The sequence below is a fragment of the Piliocolobus tephrosceles genome, chromosome 3 (assembly GCF_002776525.5).
Source record: "Piliocolobus tephrosceles isolate RC106 chromosome 3, ASM277652v3, whole genome shotgun sequence".
Lineage (NCBI taxonomy): Eukaryota > Metazoa > Chordata > Mammalia > Primates > Cercopithecidae > Piliocolobus > Piliocolobus tephrosceles.
Window position 1 is genome coordinate 141,325,601 of NC_045436.1, and position 26,407 is coordinate 141,352,007.

Genomic DNA, 26,407 nt, shown 5'->3' on the forward strand with positions numbered 1-26,407 from the left:
TTTCTCAAAGTTGGGATTTTAGAGTCCTTTTTGCAGCCTGACAAGGAACATCTGTTCACTAACAAGCAACCTCTCCCTCCAATCCAGTAATTCCATTTCCTGCAAAACCGCATTGTAAGTGCCTTTCCCCAGCCCTTCATGTTCTTAATAACCTGGGAAATTTAACTCATTTCTTTACCCTCCAAAATATAAAATCTCTGGTTCACTAATTGGGTCAAAGACAGTCTTTTTAGAACTTTTTTCTCCCCAAAGTAGTATAGTACTGAGGCATTAAAACAGGAGTAACTGGAAGATCAGCTATTTCCCAAGCAGCTTTCATAGCTAAGAGCAGTCTGCAAGTATATGTACCAGTTACAAAATGTAAGTTATAATCTACCTGATTTAAAATCTAAATTTCTATTCTGAATTAAATTTAGTACAGGTTGTTTTCTGTATTGTTTTAGTAACCCTCCCTCAGTGTAGAATTTATAATCAACCTTTGTCATAAATACACATGCCAAACTATTAGAAAATAATTTGCCAGATGAATGGAGAGGGTAATATATTAAGAGACAGCAGTTCTGAGCCCCTGGCTGCAGTCTAGTAGAGGAAGTGCCAGAAGATCAAGATCAACATAGACTTTTAGATGTAATTAAAACATATTATCTAAGTCAGTATTCAAATTTGTCATGCTGAATCTCTTTGAAGACAAGAACTGCTCTTCTGTTTACTCCCAAAATACCTGTACACATTCTAGATCTGTTACGTAATTATACATTCGTATTTGCTAGGTAGGTAAAAGACATTCTGAAACATTTCTATTTGTACTTTTCTAATAAACTTGACTATCAAGATGGGAACTAAACAGCTTACTGTGTCTTATAAAAAATACTTTGTCGTCTGAAGTAAATGAAATAGTTCAAAATTAACAAAACAACTAGAACTGTGCTTTTTTTCTTTAAGGTCTAATGCATGTGCACAATAAACTTGTGGATCCACTATTCAGTATGAAAGATGGAAATTGAAGGAGATTGGAGCAAAATTCTGCTTGAATGAACAGAGCACTTTTTACTAAGTAGTAGATGAATTTTCAGCTATGCAATATGACAAAACATGGGGAATTTTGAAGACTGTCATTTTTTCATTTGAGTATCTATGTTAAACATTCCATAATTTGAATATTTATATCTTGTACTTGGGCTTAAGAGAAGTAGCTGGCTCTCAAGATTGACTGGCTATTATAAAGTACTGAAGTCACATAGCCACCTATAAAACAGCATAGAAATGTCTGCCCGTTTAAAGTCATTTTAAAGTTAGAGTGTACACATCAGGTGCCATTTGTGATATGACTCCAGTGGCATATATTTCATTTTTTAATGACACTCCAAATCTTTCAGATCAAACTGTCATGGCAGACCTTCACTTTTGGAATGCGATCTTTATATTTTCTGTGCATCACACACATGCTTTTCTGCATGTGGTTGCCTTAGTCATCTTCCTACAGCACCATCTAGACATCAAAAATTGTGCTATATATCGTTGGTAAAGGAAATTTGAAGAGATGACAGTGCCTAAAAGTAGTTTACATCCTTTCGGAAAGTATGTGTAAGTGCATGTTTTTTGTGCACCTTCTTCTATAGCACTTTTTTACAAATATCTTATTTTTAATGACTTGGGTTCATGTTCCTAATATAAGTATCTTGACAATTATGAGCTTTATACCTAGCAATCCACTTCAGGAAATTCTTTTGGAGAATATTTTCTGATTATTGTTAAACTTAATATACGACTAGCTTTATTCCTTATGTCTAAAATAGTAATATGAAGTATATATAAAAAGAATTACTGTAAACTACATTGCCATCGCAATTTACATAAAAGTATATTGTTTTCTATCTTTAACTCAAATAAAGCGTGTAATAAATAAGTTATCTAAATTTTATTTCCAGAAGTGAAACTGAATACATGCATTCAACTCTCAACAATTATAGTACATGTGAACCTGCATTTATTTTGCGTTTGTTGCCATCATGCATCAGGAGTTAGGTTAAAAGATGTCTCTGCCTCTGTGGGGAGCAAAAAAAATGCTCCTTTTGCTTATTTTGCATTTCATAAGCCCACCTGGTAGAAGAAGCCTTACTTACGTGCTTGTCTATGTGATTAAAATGTATTTAGCTTCTTAAAATATTAAAAGAGCAAATAAATTAATGAAATAAAATTGGTAATAGGATTTTATGGTTAAAAGTGGGGAATGGGGTAAATTTGCTGCTTTAATTCCAGATGTTTTAATAGCCTTATTTTTTTAAGTAACTAATGAGTCAGTAACATTCCACATACACTTCCAGTAATAAGAATCATTTACTACAAACCATGCTGACTACCTTAGAAAGTCATACAGCATCACAGTGAAAAAGCTAAAGGTATCTGTTGTGGTACATGATTCACCAGTTATTTCTGTGCTTTAAAGTTCTAAAAATTCTCCTTTCCTGACTTTGATGTTAGGGGCTTACTTGAGATTGATGTACTCAAGCTCCTCCACAAGCTGAGTAGCGGAAACTCTGGCCACTTTCATTCCTGCTTTCATTCCCTAACTCAGGAGCTAAGCTGCTGTTAGGCAAAGAACTTAGCTTTTTGAGGAAGGAAACCACTGAATCCCAGCTCTGTCAACAATGGTGACTTTGGAAAATAAACTCTGCTTCTTCCCCAAAATTTTTAAATAGATTGAATGAGGGAAGCATACATAGGTCAGCATAGTGGTTGTCACATATTAAATTCAATAAATGGTGCTATTTTAATATTGACAACAGTGTTTAAACATATTTTAATGACTGCTAAAATCTTAATAATGTTAGGTCCTCTGAGGAATACACTTATAAAGCACACAACTCCAAGTCACTAAAGTCATCTGACTGAGAAAGTGGGACGGGGAAAGAAATTAAGCTTACGGAAAATGCTTTTTTGTACTATTATAACTAAAACTATTTCCTAAAGAGTCATAGGTTAAAAAAAAAATTAGTCTGACTAAAAAAGGCTAATATTGGTAAATTATTAAATAGCAAGCACATCGTACATATTATGTTGCAAGAACCAATTTGTAACTTATCCCTTGGCAGTGATAGAACACTCTGTTTTACAATTTTTTAGTTTCAAATACTGTCATTTTCAAAATACTGCTGTCATGGTCTTTCATATTTCAACTGTTTTGTCAGAACCTGGAAGGCAGAGGGAAGATACATAAGATGATAATATATGTATCTAGGACTACATCTCAGGCTACTTCTACACGTGATTTTTAGTAAATCTCTACTTAATTTATAATTAAGATGATTTCACAATAACTGGGAGCTCAAAATATCTGAGACAGCTCTCGTCAGTTTAGAAAGCTTATTTTCCCAGGGTTAAGTATGTGCCCGTGACACAGCCTCAGGAGGTCCTCGCCACGTGCCCAGGGTGTTTGGGGCACAGCTTGGTTTTACACATTTTTAGACAGACATGAGACATCAATCAGTATGTGTAAGGTGTACGTTGGTCCTGAAAGGAAGGACAACTCGAAGAGGGGCGGGGGCTTCAAGCATAGGCAGGTAAGAGAGAAAGAGTTGCATTCTTCTGAGTTTCTGATTAGCCTTTCACTGAATATATAATTTACGTGTGAGAGGAGGGTAGGGGAATACTCACCTTAATCTGGCTTAGTGAAACACGGGGCACAGGAAGCAACCACGTATGCATTTGTTTCATGTGAGCAGAAGGAAGACTTTTTGAGTTCTGTCTTTGTCCATAAGGAATTTCCTTTTCAGCAAATTTTATCTTTGTGACTGTCTTCATTTAGGAATAAAATGGGAGGCAGGTTTGCCTCAATCAGTTCCCAGCTTGACTTCCCTCTGGCTTAGTGGTTTTGAGATTTTTTTCTTTCACATAACCTTAGTATAAAATTCATCCTTGACAGTGTTTATCCCTAAAAGGCATTTTCTTCATTCAGTTCATTCAAGCAAGGTAGAAGATAAAAATCAATGGCTAAATAATGTTATCTTGCTATAATATAGTCTGCAGTCTGGTTTGTTCATTGGCTGAATAAACATGGCAGCTGAGAGCTTTGGAGAAATACAGCCATTTAGTGGCTCTGAAATCTCAAGTTAACTACTCTAAAATCGCTTCAATTATGAAATTTAGACAATAATTATTAAAATGTCATTAAGAGTTCCTGGTAACACCAAACACCTGTCATTTTACACAAATGTGTTTTGAATGTCTGAAAGAGAGCTCCTGCCCTTAATTTAAATGTAAACCATTTAGTTTCAAACAACCTGATAAAATCTATAAACATTTTATCATGAACTAGAGCAGATGTCTAGTTAGTATGTTATTTGAGTTCTGTTTAATAAGTGAATTCATATCAGATAAATTAATCCTGCTAACAAATTTGACACTTAAGGTGATTCTGAAAATCCTTTAACTTAAAGTAGATGGAATCTTAAGTATGCAGCCTTTTAGTGTCAGTAAGGAAAAACTGCACGCAACAAAATATAGCAGGTCCTCACTTGTTGAGATTCATGGAAATTGTGACTTTAAATGAAATGACACGGCTGGGCATGGTGACTCACGCCTGTAATCTCGGCACTTTGGAAGGCCACAGCGGGTGGATCACGAGGTCAGGAGTTCGAGACCACCCTGGTCAACATGGTGAAACTCCATCTCTACTAAAGATACAAAAAATTAGCCAAGCATGGTGGCGCGCACCTGTAATGGAGGCTGAGGCAGGAGAATCTCTTGAACCCGGGAGGTAGAGATTGCAGTGAGCCGAGATTGTGCCACTACACTCCAGCCTAGGTGACAGGGCAAGACTCTGTCTCAAAAAATAAATAAATAAATAATAATGAAATGATCATAAACTAATTTTTTTTCCTCATCAATGTTATAAACCACTTAGAAGGAAATGTCATCATTCAAGGACCTGCTACGTGACATTTTGCTTAAAGTCAGTTTCTAAGGACCTTACAATGCATTTAAGGACGTAACTGCATTAAGGACTTAACAACTGAGTGCCTACACCTCTGAATATTTAATGTATTACCTCTTTTAATCTTCACAACAACTTATGTAGGTAGTATATAATCTCTGTTTTACTCAAGAGGAAACAAAGGTTAATTTAGCAAAGGTCACCTTACTAGTGAGTGGTTGGAACAGGTATTTGAGAACAGGCAACATGGCTTCAAAATCTACGCTCTTAACCTACCCACTCATTACTCCCTTTCAACGAAAGGCTTAGGTTATTTGAACCTGAATACCCTGAAAGTAACAAGCAAATTTTATAATTATCATTCTGTTGTCAGCATATTACAAATTGAAATGAAAAGCAGATAGTTTTTAATTTATGAAAATTCTTTGTTTTCCCACCAATTATTTAGAAGATTGTGTTTTCAGCACTTTTATAAAAGCATCTTTTGGAACTTCAACGTTGCCAATTTTCCTCAGCTTTTTTTTCCCTTCTGCTTGTCTCTTCAAAAGCTTCATTTTTCGGGTAATATCACCACCATACTGAAAAATATTTTTAAAAATTGGAAGTCTGAGTCACTCTAAAGAGAAAATAATCATATGAGTACAGAGGCATCAGTACAATCTTAATAACCATACCAAATTATTATCCATAAGGCAGACATCTCTCTAATCTTCCTAGCAGATCCTAATTTTACTGTCAAAGAATGATAAACGCTTTAATTTGGATTAAGTGAAGCCTTAATTTGGGGAGGTGAAGATCCCCAAGGAAACCTAGTATTATAATATGCATGTCAAGGAAGAATTATCAATCTCATTGCTGATTCTAGGCTTGGAATTTTGACTATAAAGCCACAGTCTAATATAGGAAACTCTTAATCACATAGGAATAAATGTGCCAAAAACTATACTGAGCATTTGGAGAAAGAATTATCATTCAATTCTCACTATATTTAAGAATAATTTTTCTTAATTTTTGAGATAGAGTTTCCCTTTCACCTAGGCTGGAGTACAGTGGCATGATCTCTGCTCACTGCAACCTCCGCCTCCTGGGCTCAAGCAATTCTCGTGCTGCACCCTCCCGAGTAACTGAGATCACAGGCATGCACCACCAGGCCTGGCTAATTTTTGTATTTTTAGTAGAGATGGGGGTTTTCCATGTTGGCCAGGCCTGGTCTCGAACTCCTGGCCTCAAGTAATCTGCCCATCTTGGCCTCCCAAAGTGCTGGGATTACAGGTGTGAGCCACCAAGCTCAGGCAAGAATCATTTTTTAACAGCTGAATAACAGCAAACTGGCAAAGCATATGTCAGGAGAGAGACATTTCAACTGTAAAATAAAGCCATTGTTTTCAAAATCTTTCATTATATGTTAGATCAAGAAAACATGTTACCCAGATCATAGAAATAACTGTTATAAGAATCTTCCTTAGTATTACATATAAGAACAATTTTCATAATTCTTTTGTAAATTTTTATTTTATAAATAAGATGAAAAAATATTTAAGGATATGGGCAAAATGAACCGGCTGCCATGGTCAAGCTGAAATTTACCTATTCAAAAAGAAAACTTGGAAATAATGTATAAAAACCAACAATAGAAATCAGTAAGTTTATGCCCCCTTTGATTTAAAACCCATAAAAGTTATAAAGTAGAATAAATACAACTAGATACATACACATTTTGCCAAAACATTTTTCCTATAGGCTTTCACACTGTAAAAGAGAAAATTTTGTTTAAGTACATAATTCCATTATACTGTTTAAAAGCACTTTCTTACCAAAAACAATCTCCCCTTTGCTAGAAAATTTTAATGACAGTATCATTACCTATGTAAAATTTCCATAAGCATATTAATTAGATACTTCAAATGCTCTTGTATTTATTTTCACGTACTTGGCATAAAAGAACAAATTCAACATGTCTGTCAACACACATTAAGAAAAAAAGGTCAAGGCTTGTGGTAGGCTTGATTAGGCCAAATTCAAGCATGATGTGACCTTGATTACAAGAAATATTCCGTTATTTTTTACTCAATCTGAAAATACTGTTACCACTACTACTTCAGAAAAACAAAACATGTTTATTATCTTATTGCCTCTACTGAATGTGGATGGAGTGGCTAGGAAGATTAATATATCTGCCCCACCAGTTATAAACTAATCTATTTCTTTAATGTTTGAGAAATTTCTAGATCACTCTAATTTTGAAAATAGCTCCATCTTTATGTATTCCTTTAGAGAGAAAAACCTGTTTTTTTAAGGTATTCTCTCAACACACTTATGTTAGAATGAGCATTTGCTAACTGTCTTAAGTTGCACTTTCCAGGATGTTCCCTGGTTATCATCTCCACTCTGCCTGATCTCAGTATTTATGAAACACAGAATAACCGAAGCAAAATTGTGTTAGGAAATGAAATGTATTTCAAACAGTGGGCCTAAAATTAACCTCAAGTCTATATTAACATGATAGTTTTTTTTTCCCATTAGGTTTGAGTAAAGGTAGACTTTAATAGCAATTTTCAACTTTTCATAACTGAGGAGATACTTCCTGTTTCCCAGAAGTCTTAGTATCATTAAGGAAAGGAAATGGGAAGTGCTACAAGACACACCCTGCACCTGCTGTTACAAGCTGAGCAGCTTATTCAGTGTTCTTCATTGCTATTTTTGTTTTTTTGTTAAGAAACAGGGTCTATGTTTCCCAGACTAGTCTCAAAGCAATTCTCCTGCCCCAGCCTCCCAAGTACTTGGGATCACAGACTGTGAGCCACCACACCCAGCCAGTGTTCTGATCTATGTATTACATTTCCGTGTCCTACAGAAATTAGCCTATCTTCCATGTCTACTATAATTCATGTGAGGTCCCTAATCTAGAATGCAAATTCTAACATGGTATTGGCATTCCTTGGTTTATAACCTCCCTAGCTCTGGGGAAGTGGAGAAGTGGTATTAAATACTTTGGGTTAAAAAAAAATTGTAATTTTGTCATTTGGAAGACAAAACCTTTTAGTTTCAGTTTCTATTAATTTATCATCTACCTAAAGGGATAAAACCATAAAGAAATTCCTTACCTGGGAAATTCAGTTATAGACATTCATATGAGTGGAAATTAAAACAGTTCCTCAAACCCATATACATTATACTAACTGCAAATCACATCACCCAATGGTGTTATACAAGTAATTCAAACTAACAGTCATTACTTAAATCAGAAAAATGGAGAGCACTATCATACTGTTTCTACAAGTAAGAATAAAGCTTAGGCCAAGGTTAAAATGTTCAATATTCTTTCACTTTTTAGGTATATCATTTCTGAAACTGGCTCAAGAACAAAAATCAATTTCAACTCACGTTTCTCTTGCAATGATTTTACTTCCAATAGCAGCTTGAATTGCTATCTCAAACAGTTGCCTAGGAAGAGAATCCTTCAGCCGTTCACATATGGCTTTGCCAATTAAGTGTGCTTTGTCTCTGAGACAGAAAAATACAGTTGTTTATATATCCTAAATAAGAATATTTCAAGTATTTTTCTAGGCCAGTTGCATAATCAATGTAAAGGTGATCTCTTAAGGAAGTTCAAATGGAACTTATTTATCATAAATATCTCTTCCTCTCTGAATCATGAACAACTTCTCTAAGAAAGCAATGTATGATTACAGAAAATTTAGAAATACAACATTAGGGAACAGAAATTCATTCTTGATTCTCTTTCCTTAGCCACTGAAAATGGTAAACATTTTGGAATGTTTATTTTAAACATATATCTTTCTAGTCATTTTTTTGCATATTTTTGTTATGATCAGTATTTATGATATATTCTACCCTCTTATTTGACATTTTTGTCACTAAATACTACTCCACAAGTTTTAATGGCTGAAAATAACAATATGGGTGCTTTGTAATTCATTTTAACCAATCTGCTGTTTCTTGAACATGTGGGTTTTTTCCTTTTTATAATTTTTTTACAAATATAAAAGGGTGCGGTGGCTCACGCCTATAATTCCAGCACTTTTGGGAGGCTGAGGCAGGCAGATCAGAGGTCAAGAGATCAAGGCCATCCTGGCCAATATGGTGAAACCTCATCTCTACTAAAAATACAAAAATTAGTTGGGCATGGTGGCACGCACTTGTAGTTCCAGCTACTCAGGAGGCTAAGACAGGAGAATTGTTTGAACCCGGGAGGCGGAGATTGCAGTGAGCAGAAATTGCGCCACTGCACTCCAGCCTGGCGACAGAATGAGACTCCCATCTAAAAAAACAAAACAAAACAAAACAAAAAAACTTGTTCCCAATTCTAAATCCATCATTATAAAATTTTTAAAACTTTTTTTTTTTACGAGGTAAGGGGAAACATTTCTATTACACTATTCTTTTTGACTATTATTATTATAGCTCTGTTCTATTGTTAGCAGTCCAGAGAGAAGTGTGGAAAAAGAAGAGAAAGCAAAGTGAGTAGGGTGAACTCTATTTTTAATTACCTTTAAAAGTTTTTTAAATGCAGCTGCTCAAACAAAAATAAGTGAAAAACATATCAAGAGTGAGTATTTTCACATTCCATGATTAGTTTCTATTCAACTTACTTGTGTACAACAGTTACTAGCTCCTCTACATTATTTCCATTCAGTAGAATATCCATTTTCACAAGTTCTGCAGTCTGGTAGCCTGCATCTTCGTAATCAAAACTAAAAGGAAAAAAGTCCAAGTGATAAATATTACACTTCCGAAGAGATTACCTTTTTTACTCTTTAAGGAATGTCTACTTTCTACCACATTACACTCCCCAAAGAGATCTAACTTTCCATCAAAATATTATACATACAATTTCTTGTGAATGGATCTAAATGTTATTTTTTTATGTTTATTAAATCAAGGGCAAAAACAAGGGGAATATGTTTATAGGGGAAAGGGAAATAAATTGGTGAACCTGACAAAGAAAAGGGTTTATTGAAGACAAATATCATGCCTTCCCATGTTCCCAGCAGCTGGCAGGCTTCAGACAATACTATATATTAATGGATCATTTTCAGATTGATGAGTTGGGTTTCTGTTTAACTTTCTATTACCAATGACAACTCTATGTTTAAATAAATGCTATGACACTCATAAAATGCCATTAATAAATGAGACCTTTGAACTTCCTATTTGGCTCTTCAGTTTGCATAATACATGTAAACCACTTAGAGCAATGCCTAGTACCTAATACGTGTTTAAACAGAGCCAAACAGAGCCCAGTTGAGCATGCAAACAAGCACTTAGTTTCAGCTGTTACTTTTAACAATGTGGTCAAAGCTTGCAATGTTAGTCAAAACAGGTATTTAAATGTTTAACTTATAAAACTGAAGTCTAACAAGAAAATTTCAATTAGGCTTACAAGTTGTCCCAATCACAGACAAGAACATGTATACTCCTACTGTCTTAATTTTAAAACAACTGGTGCCCGGACTTGCAAAATTATGTTTGGTTTCTAAAGATTTTCAGCAGAAAGGTCATAAAATGACAATAATACACTCTATTAACAGATTCTTTTCAGAAGTACTGTTAAAATCCTTTCTTCAGAAAGCATCACTTATTAAACATTTACTGTATGAAAGATACCATGTTAAGTATCCTACAGAATACAAAGCAAATAGGAAGAGAATAAAACAGACGTGGTCCTTAACTTTGGAGTTGTTACAGCTCCAGCTATGTTGTGGTCCAAAATATTAAAAATCTTAAAAATTTCTTAACTCATTTTTTCAAAAGAAATCATTATAAAAATTGTGTTTTCTTTTTCCAAGGAGCCCAATCAATTCCTAACCTCTATTGAAAACACTATTTATTGCGGCACTATTCACAATAGCAAAGACTTGGAATCAACCCAAATGTCCATCAGTGACAGACTGGATTAAGAAAATGTGGCCCATATACACCATGGAATACTATGCAGCCATAAAAAAGGATGAGTTTGTGTCCTTTGTAGGGACATGGATGCAGCTGGAAACCATCATTCTTAGCAAACAATCACAAGAACAAAAAACCAAACACCGCATGTTCTCACTCATAGGTGGGAACTGAACAATGAGATCACTTGGACTTGCGAAGGGGAACATCACACACCGGGGCCTATCATGGGCGGGGGTGGGGTAGGGATTGCATTGGGAGTTATACCTGATGTAAATGACAAGTTGATGGGTGCTGACGAGTTGATGGGTGCAGCACACCAACATGGCACAAGTATACATATGTAACAAACCTGCACATTATGCACATGTACCCTAGAACTTAAAGTATAGTAATAATAATAATAATTAAAAAGAAAACACAGGTATTCTAGTGTTCCTTTAGAATGCAGGAAACACATCTGCAATTCCAAAAAGCTACTGGGGTTATGGGTTGAGGGCAAATGCCTGTTTGATTAGACACCACTACAGTTCTTGTATAACACAGGACTCCCTGCTCATCTGACCTAGTTGCAGTTGATTCTTGCCTCCTGGTATGAAATAAATTTTTCCCTGATCTTAATTCATAGCCTATGATGACTTTCTGTTAAGTGTGGAATTGACTGCATATGTAAAACATCCATCTTGAACATAACAATTACCTTAATGCTGGAAGCTGGAATATTTTATTTTTATGTAGTTCAAAAATCATGTTCTCTCATTAAATTCAAAATGTATTTAAGTTTCCAAATGAAAAGGGTTTTTAAGACCACTTACAATTCAGAAAGTAGTACCCAAATGCAAACTAAAATTGACAGACTTCTATTAAAAATATTTATAAACATTAAACCTAGTAATCCTCCTTTCAACTCTAGTAATTTTAATATGCCCCCCCAATTCATTTTACTTTAAATTCCATAGCCACTTACTTGCTCAAGGTCTTGTCTGAAAGAAGACATCAAAGAAAAAAAAAAAAAACTGGGTGACAAAATAGAAAAAAATTCTCAATACAAAGGAACATGAAGATTCCTTGGTAAGAAGAATTACATATGTTAACTCTCTTCACTGACAAGATGATTAAATAAAGTTAAAATTCCAAGTCACTGTAGCATGTTCGTTAAACACTGAAATTTGTCTCTGCACGTTAACATTAATATTCATGCACTGTGTGGGAGTTCTATAGATGTCAATGTTCATTTTTCCCCTTCTGCTTCCCCATGTTTCATATCTATTTTCTACTATATACTATCCTGTAACATAAGATTTTAGGGCATAGTGAGGGTATCTAGAGTGATATGCCCCAACAACTACAAAAACACAGCCTCTCAGAATGCCATGCCCTGAGTTCCTTATTTGTTATTTAATAGTAACTCTTCTTTCATTTTTATCTGGCTTTTCTCCATGTACTCCTATGAGATACACAATGGTTTTCATGATGTGGACAACCTGTTCCTGGAAAGACTAAATTATTAAAGTGTTCACTAATGGAGGGGCACGCTTAACATTTTTTACAGACTGAATATGCATTTTTATTTTTCAAATGTAAATAGATGCTCTTGAGATTGCATAACATACAAATATATTTTAAAAGTGCCACTGAGGTTACAGTAAATTTTTGAAATTAGGTTTAATTCTTAACAGACAAGGAATACAACTCTTCATGAAAAGGGGAGTAACTTTTTTTGTTAAGAGAAATAAAAGTTAGAAAATAAATTAAAGGGAATTTTTCTCCTATAAGCAAATCACAAGTAGTCTGTAACACCTATAAGGTTGTTCCAAGTCATTCTAACCTTAGCGTATGATTCTCAACTATCTTCAAGAAAGCTGAAATTACTAAAGAATTAGTGTACTCTTGCTCATCAATATTTCAAAAACGTGGTCAGGCATCTTAGGTTCTCATTAATTTTTTACCTAGCATATCCAGAAGATAGGGATTTCAAAGAGTCATAAAAATCTACCACAATTTCATTCAAAGGAAAGAGATATTTAAGCATAACTCTATTTTGATCAATAAATATCATATTCTTCTGAACTGCTCTTCGAGCCTAAAAAGGGAAGGAAAAAAATGGGTTTAATGATAACCTACTCAAATACTGAGGAATAATGTATTTCTCTAATGGTCTAGTAAAAACTTATAGGCAGTATTTATAATCCAGGGAGAAACATTTTGTATTTCAATTACCTTAGGCTTGCTACCAAAGCTTTTAATCTTTATCTAACAGTTTTATCTTTTAAAATAAACACTATTTCATTTAACAGTAAATCAAATGTCACTACATATAAAGTCAAAAATCCTAATTTCTTGTTTTATAAATAATTAGGTTCAGAGAAAGTAAAAGTGAAAGACCAAGATTACAATCTAGTTTTTAACCTAATTAAAACTCAAGTCACCATTTCACACTTTCCAATATGTATCTGAGTATTTCAGATAAGTATTTTTAAAGAATATAATTACATACCATTTGTGGATTAAATCATTTATTACAATGCGGTGAGAACTAAAGCAAAATGGGAGTACCTTCAAATTTATGGTCCTTGAAGTACTATAATCATCTTTCAAACTACTCAAAAAGGCGAAAAGAAATTATACATTTAGCTAATTATCAAATTTCTTTCCTTTGGGCTAAAATATCAAATCAGTAAATTACACAAATTATCAGAAATATTTTTATTTGAAATCAAAATAATTTTAAAAGTATACATATCTATATCTATGTGTACAGATACAGATATATATATATATATATATATGAAAATCTCATTAAATTCAGTATGCTCAGCAGAAAGAAATCTTTTAAAACAAGTTGGAAATGACTATTTCAGAGGACTAAAACCTAATTTTGTATTAAATTGTATTACAGTTGTACCTCGCAAAGCATCATTATTTTTCCAGTGTATTCATCTGGTGTGATAATAGTGCCCAAAACAACTGGCTCCAAATATTCTGTTACTTTTGATTTATCGGGGAATTGTGCAGGATTGATAATTGTAATTTCTTTTTCTCTATATTCCTAAAAATTAAAAAATCAGCAATACTTAAAAAGAAATCTTAATATAATGATCATTTTTCTTGTTTGCTTTATATTTTAAAATCTCTCCCGCTGAAATCATTTAGTATTAATAAGTATTAGTAAACAATATATTCCAATTATTGATATTTACTAAACATATTTCACGGACCATTTAGAAAAAGTATGACAAAAAATACATTTTAACCTGACATTTATAAAACATTATAGTTTAATAGTTAATTTTGTTGGAAAATATTTAGATTGCCAAAATTATTATTTGCTTAAAATGAACAGATTGCCACCTACATGGAATACAATATTGTCTTCATCACTGATTTGAAATTTAGAATTTCTCAGTCACCGGAATGAATGCTTCACTTTTTATGAGAGAAATTACTTATGACCAAAATTACATTTTTCATCTTTGTGCTAGAATCAGAACATTGTTTTCACTACTAATTTTACTTTTTATTATCAGCAATAGACTAGTTTTGATAATGTGGAGATTATGTCAGGTTAAGAAAAATACTGCAAAAATTAGTTTTCAAAAAAGTTCTTCATTAGGCATAGAGTAATTCAATGTTTATTACTACTAATCAATAAATATTTAATACTTAATCAGCTACTGGTATAGTAAAAAGCTTCTCCTGCATTGTATATATACACATTTATTTTTTCCAAGAGACTAATGCAAAACAGTAGTAAATAACAAGTACCTTTATCAATTTTGATGATGAAAGTACAGCTTTATATGGAACAGTAGGGGTTGTTAAAATAACAGAAGCGTTATATTCTAGCTCCAGTCGCTGGTTGAAAACTTCCATGTGCAAAAGTCCAAGAAATCCTAGCCTGGGGGAGGAAAAGATAAACTTCAAAATGTTTATGTCCCATGGGCTTCATTTGTTTTTTTTTCTTTTTTTTTTTTATGAACATATTGTTACCTTAAGGGAGGGATGGAATTGAGTCAAAGAATTCACAATATAATTAAATGCTAGCATAATTTCATTAAATAAGATTAAAATCTTCCATTGGGAATCTAAAATTTATAGAATTTTAAATCACTATAAAACTTACCCATAAAATGTCAATCCACAACGTGAAACAGGCAGATAAAAATTGTTTTTGTTCACTTTACACTAATATAAACTTATTTTCAGTAAATGTTCCAGAACAATGCACCATTTTATACCTCCCGTACTTGATACTTTAAAAAAACCTCCCTTTCTTATAAAAATATTTTTAAAATATACCATTTATACCTTTCTTTCCTATAAAAATAGTGAATGAATCTTACCTCCAGCCAGCACCCAGAGCAAGGCTACTATCCCGATGAACTGTCACACTGGAATCATTTAAAGTTAGTTTTTCTATAGCACTCTTCAGGTTGTTATATTCAGACTGGTCTACAGGATACATTCCTGGGGATACAATGATTTCTAATTATCACGTGATAAGCTGCCTCCAGACCAATCAAACCACATGTGTAGTGCTGCCAAGTTCCAAATTAGTCATTTACCTTTTAAATTACTTTCTTGTATTTTATGGACCAAAATACTGGTTTGCTAAAAATTTATGATTAAAAGTCATTAGTCTTAAAGAATATATAACTAGATTGGCACGCCAAATAATGTTTTTAATGTTTTTGAAAAACTACAGGGAAAAGAAAAAAAAAAAACATGGGAATTAGGCCTATTAAGAAAACACATTGTAATTGCAAAAACAAAAGCACAAGACATCCCACAACCCAAATGAAACTTTATTATTAGATAAAAATAGGAGTAGAAATGAAAACTATACTCCACTCTCAATTCTCTAAAGCAGATTATCTACTTAAAACCATAGTTAAATTTTGCTTTTTGGTATTTACTTACAAAAACTATGGGAATCACTACTGATTCTCTTTCATCTGACAACTCTGAAGTCCTCTAAAATACAGATGACTGACTTTGCCTAAAGGTAGGAGTAAACAAAGTTCCTAATTCCCAGTGAGAGAGACTGTAGGGTGAAAATCAAGGGTTAGATGCTCAGCACAGAGTAACCTGATGACCTTCAATCAGGTCTTCCTTTCTCCAAAGTAAAGGAAGTAACAGATTCTGAAATTATACATACTTGAGGCAACACCATTCTCTGTCATGTCTACATGAGTACAATACAATATTAAAGAAACTCTATCGAAGATGAAGGTACTCAGTCAGTGTCTAACGATAATCAATAATAACATCCTAATTAGAAAAATGTTTCAAATATAATAATGAACTCCCTAGAAAAATAAGAAATTTATATTACTGTATTCTATACATCACAGCTTCTTCCTTAAGAGCTTATTTCTTAACACATCCTAAATGATCTCCCACATATAATTTCATCATACATATGAAATTATAAACTGATAAACAGCACAAAGAATTAAGTGAAACAATATGTTAGAATTAATGGTTATTTAACATAATCAGAATGTGTATTTTTTCCTTAACCACTGAGACAAACTTTTAGTTTAAAAATATCATGGCCCTCAACCTCTGAATTTGTGAGCTCCTCACCTGCAAATACCATTGGTTTCGCTGATTTAAACCCAGGCAAGGGCTCCACTGGTTGCTTATGTAAATATAATGTATCTCCTATTTGCGCTTCAGTGACATTTTTCATCCCAGCAATCAGATAGCCCACCTGTCCTGCATATCTAAATAAAATTATTATATGCAAATATTTACTTCTTTAATGTTTCAAGCACATAACTCACAATTAGTTCTACCTTCCCAGGAAACTATCATACACTTTCCAAACTTTCCATACACTTTGAAAATAAGTGCCACATATCAATTATCAAACTCTGAAGCTTGCCAGCAAATGAACACACTAGGTCTTACAATCCATTAGACGTCTCTACTTATAAACTTATCACCTTTTTCATGATTCTGCCAACCTTTGCAATTTAAACAGCAGTTTCTAAAGTATATTGTAAATACAGTGAAACTAGTAAGTACAAAAGCATTACAATAAGTACACTATTTGTGATGTCTTTTATTAATGAATTGTGTTTCAAATGCTTTAACAAAGGAAAAAAAGGTAAAATTTTATCCAAGAAAAATGTGAACTCTCAACAAACTGGACATCTGATGTTCCTCCTTTAGCAAAAGAACGAATTCTGAGTTCAGTTGAAGCTTAGTTTTAAAAAAAAAAAAATCCCTGCAAAGTTAAAATAATTTACACTTAGAATGAGTTTTAAGAACCTTAAATGAAGATGTGATAATGTTCAGTATATATGGCAGAATATAAATAGATGTTAAAATATTTCAGTAAAATAAAAATAGACTTTGACTCAATCTAGTGCTGTTTTTAGACATACAACACTAAACACTCAAATGTGATCTGATAGTCATCTGGTTCAGTAATTTCTACAGATGAGGAAACGGGACCTTACAAAGCTCAAATTATGTATCCAAGGTCATGTCTCATCAGTACCTGATATGGAGTAGGCACTCAATAAATAGTGCTTTTACAAGTCAATTCAGATGTGTTTTTCTAATGCACACTACCCTTGCTAATCCCACTCCCCAAGAATTTTAATCAAGGTTTTACCATGAATTCCACACTAAAGATTTATTAAGGTTTCTATTATACCACCTTTACAATGGAAAATCTAGTTATGAAGAAATGTCAAAAATGATACCCAACATGGATATGGGTGGAGGGAACTAACTCTTTCATTGTCTCATCAAATATATCAATATAGGATCCAATCTACCTTTGATCATAAACCTAGTTATAATTAGTCATTTCGAATAAAAAAAGTATCAACTGACATTTCTATTGTCCTTCACCCAAGATTCCTTCTGACAGAGCATTTACTGTATAGTTGCATTAAATAGTTTTTTTTAAGTTATCAAATAAGGATCATTCTAAGCATACCAAGTTGAGAAAAATGCAGAAATAGAACCACATACAAATGCATTTTAATTACTAATGCAGATTACTTACAATTTATGAGTTGGTTGCTCATTAGGATTCAAAACTCCTACTTCATTAACTTCGTATGTCTTTTGAGTATGTGCAGATACAATTTTATCTCCTTTGGAAACCACTCCATCAAATAATGCTACATTGGCTATCACACCTCTATACTGGTCAAAGGTGGAGTCAAATACCAAAGCTCTCAGGGGATTTTTGCGATGCACTTTAGGACTAGTAAATATAAGTAAAAAGTAAATATATATATACTAAATTAAAATCTTAATAAAATTCCTGTTTTCAACTTAGATATTGTACTTGAGTTCTTGAGAAAGTTTGATACACAACAGCCTAAATAAAAAGACCTTTTTTATAAAATATATTAGATTTAATAACCTCCAGTTTTAACAAATTATTTATAAATATATTCAGCTTAAAGCAAAGGAAAATAACTGCCAATGTACTGAGGTATATTTTATAATGATTGTCATGAAAAGACCTCCATCAATCATCTTTGCTTTTTCTTTACTTTACTGTACTTGCCTTCTATATTTTACTAAAAGCAAATAAATTTATTCTCACTCCCTGCAAGAATATTTGCCACATCCATTAAGCTAAAATAACAGTTCAAGCTGATAAAATCTTTGAACTATTAAGCATAGACAGTTTTTGAACTATTAAATAGAGACAACTAGTACAAAAATCACCAAATACTCACGGGGGGATTCTTTCAATAACTGCCTGAATAACACTCTCAACATTTGTTCCAAGTTTAGCAGAAATCTAAAAAGATACATGTGAAAAATATAAGCATTTAAAGTTGACTATACTTTTCTATCTTGATGACCTGTGACTTATGATCAGAAGGAAGAAATAATTCCAATAGTTATCAATTTGAGAAATACAGCAAAAGGAAAAGAACAAAGCAAATAGTATATTGACAAATACCTCTTTTTCTATTATAATTGGGTAGTTCTACAGTTCTAGAATTGAATTACAAGAGAGTCCTGATTATGGCATTGAAAGAGGAATAGACTAAGAGTTCAAAATCTGGGTAACAATCATGTCTCTGCATTGAATGCATGTATTTCACCAGTATCTATCTCCTTGAGTATAAATTTCATCGTCTAAAAAATGAAGTGATTATTCATATTCTGCGTAAATCTCAAGGTTGTTGTGTGAATAAACAATGTATGTGGATGGCATAAAACCATAAGGCATCTTAATACTAACTTTACTGTTCTCACACCAGAAAAGCAAGCCAACACTCAAACCACATGGTATGACTGACCTTTATCACCAGTAATAAATGGACTATCTCTGAAATCCTGATTTCAAACTTCTTACCCTTCACATTCACTCTAGACCAGGAATTTTCAGTTTCAGCCCTACTGACATTTTGTGCCAGATAATTCTTTGTTTTGGGAGGCCATCCTGTGCATTATAGGATGTTCAGCAGCAACCAGGGCACCTCATTTACCCACAAGATGCTGGTAGCATCCTTCCCAAGATGTGAAAACCAAAAATATCTCCAAATATTTGTCCAGGGGCAAAACCACCCAACACTGACAACTACTGCTCTAGACTGTAGCACTTTCTTTACAACAGTCCTTAACTTGTAATTACTGAATATACTATTTGATGCTGTCCATCAGCTCCACCCTCCACTCCATTTCTATTCTTTCCCAGATGGGACTCCAAGATCCATCATTTACAATCACTCTGGTTCAACCACTTTCTATTCTCTCCTTATTAGAGGCAGCTGGCAAAACCTCAACCTTGACTGCATCCAATTATGTTTCTTCTATGCCCATACACAGAGCAGCTTAACATTACCGGAAAAAAGAAATCAAATGAACGGTATGGTTCATTTCTTGTATCTGACAACAAGCTATCTTGCCTCTGGGCAGCTGTGCTTCTTATATACTTAACTCCAAATCAAGAAACATCATTTAATGCAATGCAGATTTTAAAATTAAGGTTATTTATTAATTTTAAAGTATGAAAATGGAGGTTTGTAGACAGTGCTCAGTTTAGCAATGAACTGTTACGTTTTATGGGTTATGCTGTTTCCTCCTAGATCATAATCTCCTTTTCTTTTCATATGGATAGTTAATACTTAAGATATAATAATTTCACATCTGGGCTACTATTCATAGCTGGATTCCCTGTATCTCTTCTTACACCTCTTTGATCCATTCTCTGTAAGGCTACCTGAATTTATTTGTTTCTCTTGCTTTAAAATCCTTCCATTGCCTCAGAATAATTTTCAAGCTCTTTAGCACAAGAGTCCCAGCACAACTTGATTCCTGTATACCCCTACAAAGCCTTCTCATCCAATCTACCTTTCTGATCAGTAAACATGCCAAATCTTTTCTAATTTAAGTCTTTACACATGCTCTTTTCTCTTCTTGGAATGCTTTTCTGAAAATTATTCATTCCTCCATGTTTCAGTTTATCAGAGACACTTTTGCTAAGCTATTTCATAACATCTCTCTAAGAAAAAAGACTTTTCACTGTTCATTATGGTATTTCACCTGGAATAATAACAATTTGTCAAATGAATTTCCTCGACAAAGTCTATCCTAGTCAATAATTCCTATGGTTACTTCTTTGTGTACTTATTTATTGACTGTATGCAGAAAGGAAGGGGTCTTGTCTGTCTTGTTCACTGCCATACTCTTAGCTGGCATATACCAAATAAGAATCCGAATGAATTTTATTAAGATTAAAATCAGAATAGTTAATTGCATTTCAATATAACACAATCCAAAATATAAAACCATTTATAACTTGCTCTTTTGAAAATTAAATGAGGTTGAAAGAAAAACATTACAGTGCTGCGCTGACATACTTTACACTACCATGTAGCATAGCAGTTTGGCAGTGGCTGTTTAACAAGCAAATCATCATTTGAAAGGTAAACAAAAATTCAAATTTATAATGGTAACAACTTTGATATAAATAAAATCCATTGTTTCCTGTACTACTATAGCTTTTTATAAAATAGGTTTTTGTCAGTTACAAGAATGATACACACAAATGCCTTGAAATTAGTTTGAACCTGCTCTTCAAAGACAATATTTCCATTGGGCAAAATGACACACAAGAAATAGCGCAGGTAGTTTCAGAAGGCCTGTGTTTTAGTCCTGGCACATTGGCTAACTAAACCCATGATCTTAGGAAAGTGATTAAAACCTTTGCGCCTCAGTTCCTTTAACTACAGCATCACAATAATTTCTGTATGTCCCAACAATATAAAAGGGACTTTTGGTAAGGATCAAAGGAAATTAATAGTAAAAGAAATTTGCAAAACTATAAAAAATAGCATATAATGTCAGGTTATCAAATACCATGAAATTTCACTTAGCCTAATTTCCTGCGACTTTTTTCAAAGTATAATCTTTTTAGGAAAGTATTTTACCTTAATACATTCATCACTTGGAATATCAAACACTTTCTCAATTTGGTTTTCAACCCTTTCAGGATCAGCATTCTTCAGATCTATCTTTAAAAAAAAAAAAAATCCATTATGTGTTAGTATAATAAGGATAAGATGTATTACATATTAACAGTATTCGGAGGTAATTAAAAGCTTACTCACTTCAACCTAACTGACCCCTCTATGATGTTTTTTCAAAAACAGTAAAATAATCTATATATTAGCAGTACAATTTAATAACCATGATTGAAAAAGAGAAGTTAGGTAGCAGAGCATGCAAAAAAACCTTAAGCAGTTAGCTACCCTGGGCAGCAGAAGAGATCAGTAGTAATTTATCAATTAAGCAGCATGTGAACTGATTTTAAAAGTTAAATATAACATTAAGTCTGACAACAAGCTGTCCTACCTATGGCCTTCTTTTAAACTTAACTCCATTATCAATAAATATAATTTAAAGCAATGCAGGTTTTAAAATTAAGATTCTAAATTAATTTTAAAATATGAAATGGAAGTTTATAGACAGAGCTCAGTTTAGCACTAAATTGTCATGCTTCATGTGCTGTACTGTTTCTTCCTAGATTATAAACTTCTCTTCTTTTCCTATGTATGGTTTAATCGGACAAACATGTTTCATCTGCCCTGCATCCCTTCCCTACAGAAATGGCCCTCAGTTACTGCAAGATAATTCAGGGGAACTATCTTCTCAACTCTGTGCAAGGGTGAGTTTAAGTTGCACATCTGTTACATACAATTCAAAGAGATAAATCCCACCAATATATTTAATAAATAGCTGGAGATCCCTCATATAATTAATAGTACAACTGACATTTAAACACTAATTGTACTTTTAGAAAGCGAAATAACAACACTGTTGTCTCATTCTAATTACCTTATTTATAACTGGAATTACCGATAGCTGTGCTTCAAAGGCAAGAAAGAAGTTTGCTACAGTTTGGGCTTGAATACCCTGAAAATATCAAGACACAAGACACTGAGATGACCATTCTATTATCGATCACAAAACTTGTAATTTAAGACCATTCCACACATCTTCATCAAGAGATTTTGCATGATGCTAATAATAAAATTAAACAAAATGCCACGTAGCTACCCTTCATACTTTTCTCTCTAACTTATGTCTTTGGGATCAAAATGAAAATCGCTGATGGTAAAGCAATAACCACACCAAGTAGAGTGAGCCAACAGTCTACTAAGTTTAAGACAAGAAGCCTTTAAGGAAAGGTACAGGGCAAATCAACTATGATAGCTATTTTTCCATGCATCTGAATCATTCTCTGTAATAATTCCTTTCAGTTCAGAAAGCATTTATTGGAGGGCCTTTTCTGTGCCAGGAAATACATCAGGCATTGGAGAAACAAAAGATGTAACATGGACTCTCAAGGACCTCAAAGCTTACTAAAGAATACAGTCATCAAGGCGGTTTATAAAGCCCAGTACTGCCTATATAAGGTCAAGACTGACTTTCCTTGATAGGATCAGGAAAGGCTTAACACAACACCATCACCACCACCACCACTAAAAAAAGCTGGGTTTTGAATGAAGAGTTTGTGAGAAACATGTATCAAAAGCTTACATTCGTATATTCACAGCTCTTATATGGTCATCTGCTGAATGTCTTTATGGTTTACACCACAAAAGAGCTTAGTAATGTTACTGATTTTTTAAAAACCTAATACTTCTCAAATTATCGCCTTAAAATCACCTAAAATGATCTGAAACTAATGATTTATTCTCAAGATCTGCTAAAAAATGGATATAGAAACCTCAGATTAAGAAATGCGAAAGTTGGTCGGGTTTTTTTGGTAAGATGCATTGATAACATGATGTCACACTTCAAAGAAAATACAACAATCTTTTGAACAATTCCAATTTAAAAACTAGTTAATTCCAGAGAATGCTTTACTGTAATAATATTTCAAGTTAATAGGACGAAACTATATGATTTTCAGTAAGTAATAAATCTATTTTTCAAACACAAAAATTCTATTTCCAAAACACATTTTAAAGAAAAACTCTTGGAACAACCAAATAGTCATGTCATATCAAATGTCACATCATACAAAATGAAAAATGCCTACCTCATTTGCATCAACCACAAGTAAAACACCCTGGCAAGCAGAAAGTGACCTGGATACTTCATAACTAAAATCAACATGGCCCTGAGAAACAAAAATATTGATACCTGTAAATCTGAGGTAGTTTTTTAGGAAAGGGCATTATGTCAAATTTATTGACTTGATAAAAGTTGTTAAATACTTGTTTCTTTTTTGTACCCTACACTTTTGAAACACCTGACACTAACACAAGAACACTGAGAAAACAAAAAGCAAAGGCAGATGTTTAATATTCAGTTCAAAAATTAAACAAGGATCTATCTGCACTACTGACACAATGTTGACTTTAATAATACATGCAAAATTAATATTAAACTTACCGGTGTATCAATGAGATTTAAAAGGTACTGCCTTCCTTCACAATTGTGAAAAAGAGATGCTGTCTGTGCTTTAACAGTGATTCCTCTTTCTCGTTCCACTTGCAATTTATCAAGAACCTGCTTATTATTCTTTGTTTTATCAATTGCCCCTATAAACAGAAACACTGATATTTCTCTGGGCTTTTTAAAAAAAGAGAATATTACGTATAAAATTAAAATTTAAGAGTAAAAGTAATTCTCAATAACTCGCAGCCATCAGTTAAGTCTGTAATATAAATGAAATACCTGTAAGTTCTAGGAGCCTGTCAGCTAAAGTACTTTTGCCATGATCCACATGTGCAACGATACTGAAATTTCTAATATTTTCAACAGGAAACCTAGACATGTCAAGTTTTTCCTAGAAAGGGGAAATATCACATTTAAGAGTATAAATTTTGCATACTATCAAACAAGTATAACAATTCAAAGAATATTCTTTTAATCGTTGAACAATATCATTTATATTGTTTATGTTATTCTTCTAAGAATAAAGACATATACGGTTAAGTTCATATTACAAGGAACATCAGTTTAATAGTCAAAGGTAACTATACAGCTAAATAATAATCCCTTAACATTTCTACATCATTTTTAGGGCCAACCAGGAACTGAATTTATTATCGTGAATGAACTTAAGATACTTAGAACTTCTAAAGACCTGAGAATACCTTGTCCAGTAACTTTTGAGGCAACGGAGCTACAGAAAAGCTGAAAGAAATTTTCTGCTCCTATCACACATTTAACCAGGAATCAGATTTATTTAAAAATCTGTGTTTCTAACTGAGCCTCAAAACTTTATTTTAGATACCACTTTGCTACTTTGCAGCTTCTCTGGTGAGAAAGAAAAATAGATGACACCCAACAAAAGACTTTCACTTAAAACTTAAAAATATTTTTAAATGGAACTCCTGGTTTTACATGTACACATCTTTAACGTTTTTACTAAAACACATCACAAACTGCTAGAGATTGTTATCAAGCAAAATATACCAGTTTTTTGTACTCTAAACATTTCTTTACAATCAACTCTGTATTTCACAATTATCAAAATCATGAAATTAAAATGAAATATAAAATTCACATGAGCTTTAAGTTTTTTTACAACAGCCCCATATAAGACAGATAATAAAAGCACAATTACAGCTGAAAGTCTGCTCCCCCACCAAAAAAAGACCAATTCTGATGTCTGCCCTGTAGATTTTCTTTCCCTTCAGTTCAAAAGGTAGAGAATTGCACCAACTTTAAAACTGAATTGCAATATAAATCTATTTTTGAAATCACAGGCATATTAGGGCTAAAGTTGATTAATTATAAGGTTTCGTCTTTCTGCCTACTTATAGCCTGCCTTCAGTCACCTCACTTTTCTGCCTAAACTGTATCCATTCACAATTATCAGACTTGTTGAACCTCTCACCCTCTCCCACCAGAGTGAAAAGTACACAGGTTTGCTCTGGCTGAGGTAGAATGAAATAATAAAACTACAAAGACAGATCGAGCACTTCCTGCATTCTAGGTATTAGTCCAAAAAAGTCCACTCCTCACATCACACAAATCTCACCAATTAGTCACTGGATGTTTGATTAGTTCCGCATTCAAAAAATGAAGCAGGACAGTGACAAAGAAGTAACTTGCCCAGGCCACGTAGCTAGTTAATTTGCAGGAAAATGGACGTTATATTAATATTTACTAGCAACTTTCTCAGGAGACTTTTTAGGAGAATTAAATAGATGAATACCCGCAAAGCACTTCGACCAGAGGCTCGCGTAAACAAATCAACATTTGACATTGCAAATGAGAAAACCTACGAAGTTAGAGACTTGCCCAAGGTCACATTAGCGAACAGTGGAGGGTCGGGAACCTGAGCAGTGCTCACACTCTGCTCTGCCTCCCTGTTAAGCAGGATTCAGAGCTAGTCCCAGAAAGTCCTACACATTTCCGAGATCGCATGGGGTACTCCAATGTTTTAAAACGTGGCTATATCAGATTCCAGGGGGCAGTCACCTTGAATTCCGCGGAGCTGTAGAGCCTGCAGGTAGGCCAGGACTCTGGAGCAGCCCCAAAGGTTGGCGCGGGCCCAAGCGCGGCCCCAGTGGCCCACCGCGCGCGAGTGCGTGCGCACCCCCAGCCCCGGCCCACGAGGGTCCACATGACCCGGGCGACGGAGGCGTCAGGAGAGGGTACTGACAAGCAACAGCAACATAGCCCGTTTGTTTTCAAAGGTACCCCGGGTAGGGTCCGGTGGACATGACTCAAACAGACCCTGTGAAGCAAAGCGAAGACAATAAATCCCGAGTAGCTCTGCCCAAGTACCAGGTCCAAAAGCAACCCGAAGGCGCGGCGCGGCGCAGCTTGCTGACGTCTGCACGCCGCACGACGTCGTGACATCAGCGCGTCTTGGCGCCGGGCAGGGGAGTGGTCACGTGAGTGGTGGCTTTCAATTAACCCTAAAACTCAGGGTGTAGGCAGAGTATATATTAGCTTATATTGTCTGTTGAGTGCTGTGCCAATTCCTTTGCATTGTCTGTTTCTCACTAGTGCCGTGTGTTGTGTGTACTGTCAGTTCCCCCATACTACGTCAGGAAATCCGGACCAAGTGACTTGCCCAGGAGCTCACAGGTGGGGAGCTGT

The 26,407-nt window shown here is 34.0% G+C and overlaps 2 protein-coding genes across 10 annotated transcripts in view; one reads left to right on the top strand and one right to left on the bottom strand.

Annotated features, from left to right (window-relative positions):
- GNPDA2 (glucosamine-6-phosphate deaminase 2) overlaps positions 1 to 1,919 on the top strand; it is a 24,671-nt gene extending 22,752 nt beyond the window's left edge. For all 4 annotated transcript variants that reach the window (XM_023224503.1, XM_023224501.2, XM_023224504.2 and 1 more), the window contains one exon: positions 943 to 1,919. In XM_023224503.1, coding sequence (XP_023080271.1) covers positions 943 to 1,004 — 62 coding nt within the window. In that variant the 3' untranslated portion in view covers positions 1,005 to 1,919. The remainder of the gene's footprint in view (positions 1 to 942) is intronic.
- On the bottom strand, positions 1,837 to 26,165 carry GUF1 (GUF1 homolog, GTPase). 6 transcript variants are annotated; one of them, XR_002734191.1, is made up of 18 exons: positions 25,781 to 26,159; positions 24,026 to 24,137; positions 23,741 to 23,889; positions 23,385 to 23,465; positions 22,175 to 22,252; positions 21,268 to 21,351; positions 18,562 to 18,626; positions 17,874 to 18,077; positions 16,436 to 16,575; positions 15,190 to 15,313; positions 14,612 to 14,744; positions 13,752 to 13,895; positions 12,796 to 12,929; positions 9,547 to 9,648; positions 8,318 to 8,437; positions 6,646 to 6,682; positions 3,655 to 5,511; positions 1,837 to 3,191 (listed from the first exon to the last, which is right to left on the bottom strand). XR_002734191.1 is itself a non-coding variant. In XM_023224497.1 (18 exons), exons 1-17 carry the CDS (start codon positions 25,925 to 25,927, stop codon positions 5,374 to 5,376), a joined length of 1,992 nt encoding a protein of 663 aa, XP_023080265.1. In that variant the 5' UTR covers positions 25,928 to 26,159; the 3' UTR covers positions 1,837 to 3,931; positions 5,371 to 5,373. The 6 variants fall into 6 exon arrangements, 5 of the variants coding, with proteins under 5 accessions (XP_023080265.1, XP_031791217.1, XP_023080264.1 ...); XM_023224497.1 differs by having other exon boundaries at positions 1,837 to 3,931; positions 5,371 to 5,511; XM_031935357.1 differs by having other exon boundaries at positions 3,108 to 5,511; positions 21,268 to 21,347; positions 25,781 to 26,165.
- Positions 26,166 to 26,407: the final 242 nt, after the last annotated feature.

Coding starts and splice junctions, on each gene's coding strand:
- GUF1 (XM_023224497.1), bottom strand. CDS start 25,927: ATGTGGACCCTCGTGGGCCGGGGCTGGGGGTGCGCACGCACTCGCGCG. Junction 24,138..25,780: donor ACAGCTCCGCGGAATTCAAG/GTGACTGCCCCC, acceptor TCCCCTTTCTAG/GAAAAACTTGACATGTCTAG. Junction 14,745..15,189: donor GCTCTGGGTGCTGGCTGGAG/GTAAGATTCATT, acceptor TTCCTCCCCCAG/GCTAGGATTTCTTGGACTTT.